General features: G+C 38.4%; 1 protein-coding gene across 1 annotated transcript; it reads left to right on the top strand.

Moving 5' to 3' along the window:
• Positions 1-281: 281 nt before the first annotated feature.
• LOC142523915 (uncharacterized) lies at positions 282-1,960 on the top strand. The gene is made up of 3 exons (XM_075627648.1): positions 282-456; positions 1,239-1,426; positions 1,526-1,960. Exons 1-3 carry the CDS (start codon positions 282-284, stop codon positions 1,958-1,960), a joined length of 798 nt encoding a protein of 265 aa, XP_075483763.1.
• The last annotated feature ends 336 nt before the right edge of the window (positions 1,961-2,296 follow it).

Raw genomic sequence — 2,296 nt, 5'->3', positions numbered from 1 at the left:
AGGGGTTGTCACTTTGTACCCCTTATCGCTAGGGATGCTGCTGAGAAATTATGACACTTCATGGATGGCCTTCGACATACCATACGCCGGGATGTGATGATGATGCAACCGGTGGATTATGCAGCTGTCACTACTTGTGCATTCCAAGCTGAGCAAGCCCTAAAATATATTGATTTTGAGTTGCATCGCAAGAGGCAGCAGCACCAGCAGAGCTCTCAGCCAGTCAAGAGGAAATTTACGGGACCTTCGAAAGCTCAAGTGCAACAAAAACCCTGAGAACAATGGAAGAAGCCGGGGCAACAGAAGCCACCACAGATTGGAGCACCAAAAGAGAGGACCTAGAAGATGGACATAAAGCTGCTGATTGCCTGAAGAAGAAAGGATCGACTGTGGGCAGAGCTTATGTGATGCATGCTGAAGAAGTTGAGGACGAGCCAGACACGACTCTAATAACTGGTAACCTAGTTATTTAACGTATTTATATTGATTTTATTGCATCAAATGTTAAATTGGTTATGAGGATAGATTGGGATAATGAAGAACATAGAAGAAATTAGGTTGAATGCTCCACTATAATTGGATTTAAGGGATGACATTGAAAATGATAGAAATTGAGCATAAAATATAAGCCTCAATAATGCAAAGGAATGAATTAAATCCAAATAAGATTTTAAGGCTTGAAATTGAGAAAAATTGAGGATCTGGGCCATGTTTGGATTTTTCGAAAACCTACGGGTCGAATTGCAAATTTCTAAAACTTAAGAGGCTAAATTGCACTTGGCTGAGATTTTAAGGACCAATCAGAAATTTTTGAAGATTCCAGGGACTGAAATTAAGATAACCAAAAATCCTAGAGTTAAATGTGGAATTTTCAAAAATTCAGGGACTAAATTGCAAATCCTAGGTAAATAGGGGCTTTTTTCGCGAATTCTGGATTCCTAAGGGTTAAAAAAATTATTTTTGAAAGTCTAGGGTCCAAATTGATGGAATTAGAGATTTATGGGGTTAGGATGCTAATTTTCAAAATTATAGGGACTAAATGAAGAATAGCGAAATTTTTGGGGATGAAAATACTATTTTTTAAAATTAAAGGGGTCAAAATGTAAATTTTTTGAGAAATATTAGGATTCAAGCATATAATTTTCGGGAATTATGAGGAAAATAATGATAGAAATTCCTAAAATTTCAACATGAATAGATTTGTCGGTATATTCGTCAAGGAAAGATATTCATTCTAGGTGTAACTATCTATGCATTGTTGGATTCGGGAGCTACACAATCATTCATATTCGAGACATTTGTCAAGCGACTAAATATAATACTCGAGGATATGGGATTGAGTTTCAAAGTTTCTATTCCTTCCGATGATCAAATGATCACTTCGAGCATTGTGAATAATCTGGAGCTTCGTTTGCAAAAAGATGTGGTTCGGACAGATTTCATCGTAATCCCAATGCATGAATTCGACATCATTCTGGGAATGGATTGACTATCATTTAATGGAGATTCGATAGATTTTCGGCAGAGGTCAGTGTCTATTCGACCGCCCAGGGGAAGATATTTTGTCTTTGAGGCTGCGAGGAACAAGCAAATGCCACACATTATCTCATGCATGTGTGCGAAGAAACTTATGAAGCGAGGCTGCCAAGATTTTCTAGCTTGTGTTATGTCATCACTAATTCCCGACAATCAGAAGCTAGAGGATGTTGAGGTCGTCAGAGACTATCGTAGCGTTTTTCCTGAGGAGTTTTCTGGCAGTTCATCGGACCGAGAGGTAGAGTTTTCTTTTGAGTTGATGTCGGGCACTGTGCCGATTTCTAAGCCACTCTATCGTCTAGCACCCGTCGAGACGAAAGAGCTAAAAGACCAAATTCAAGAATTGTTGGACAAGGGTTTTTATTCACCCTATTTGTTCTCCATGAGGCGCACCGGAACTATTTGTGAAGAAAAAAGATGGTAGTATGCGACTTTGTATCGACTATCAAAAGCTGAGTAGAGTCACCATCAAGAATAAGTATCCCTTACCTAGAAACAAAGACTTATTTGATCAGTTGCAAGGAGCATCGATTTTCTCGAAGATAGATTTTCGCTTGTGATACCATCAGTTGAAAGTTAAAGAGTCTGATATTCATAAGACGATTTTTAGGACTCGATATGGGCACTATGAGTTTATGGTCATGTCATTTGGGTTGACAAATCTACCAGCGATCTTCATGGATCTCATGAATCGCTTATTTCAACCATATCTGGATCAATTCATCATAGTCTTCATTGATGACATTCTGATTTACTCAAA

Source organism: Primulina tabacum, chromosome 14 (genome assembly GCF_025594145.1).
Source record: "Primulina tabacum isolate GXHZ01 chromosome 14, ASM2559414v2, whole genome shotgun sequence".
Lineage (NCBI taxonomy): Eukaryota > Viridiplantae > Streptophyta > Magnoliopsida > Lamiales > Gesneriaceae > Primulina > Primulina tabacum.
The sequence above is the reverse complement of the archived record's forward strand: the minus strand, read 5'-3'. Positions and strand labels throughout refer to the sequence as shown.

Bases quoted from the DNA above. Each gene is read 5' to 3' on its own strand.
- LOC142523915 (XM_075627648.1), top strand. From the start codon at position 282: ATGGAAGAAGCCGGGGCAACAGAAGCCACCACAGATTGGAGCACCAAA. The intron at 457-1,238 runs GTAACCTAGTTA...TATTCATTCTAG, and splicing joins AGACACGACTCTAATAACTG to GTGTAACTATCTATGCATTG. The intron at 1,427-1,525 runs GTTCGGACAGAT...GATTTTCGGCAG, and splicing joins TTCGTTTGCAAAAAGATGTG to AGGTCAGTGTCTATTCGACC.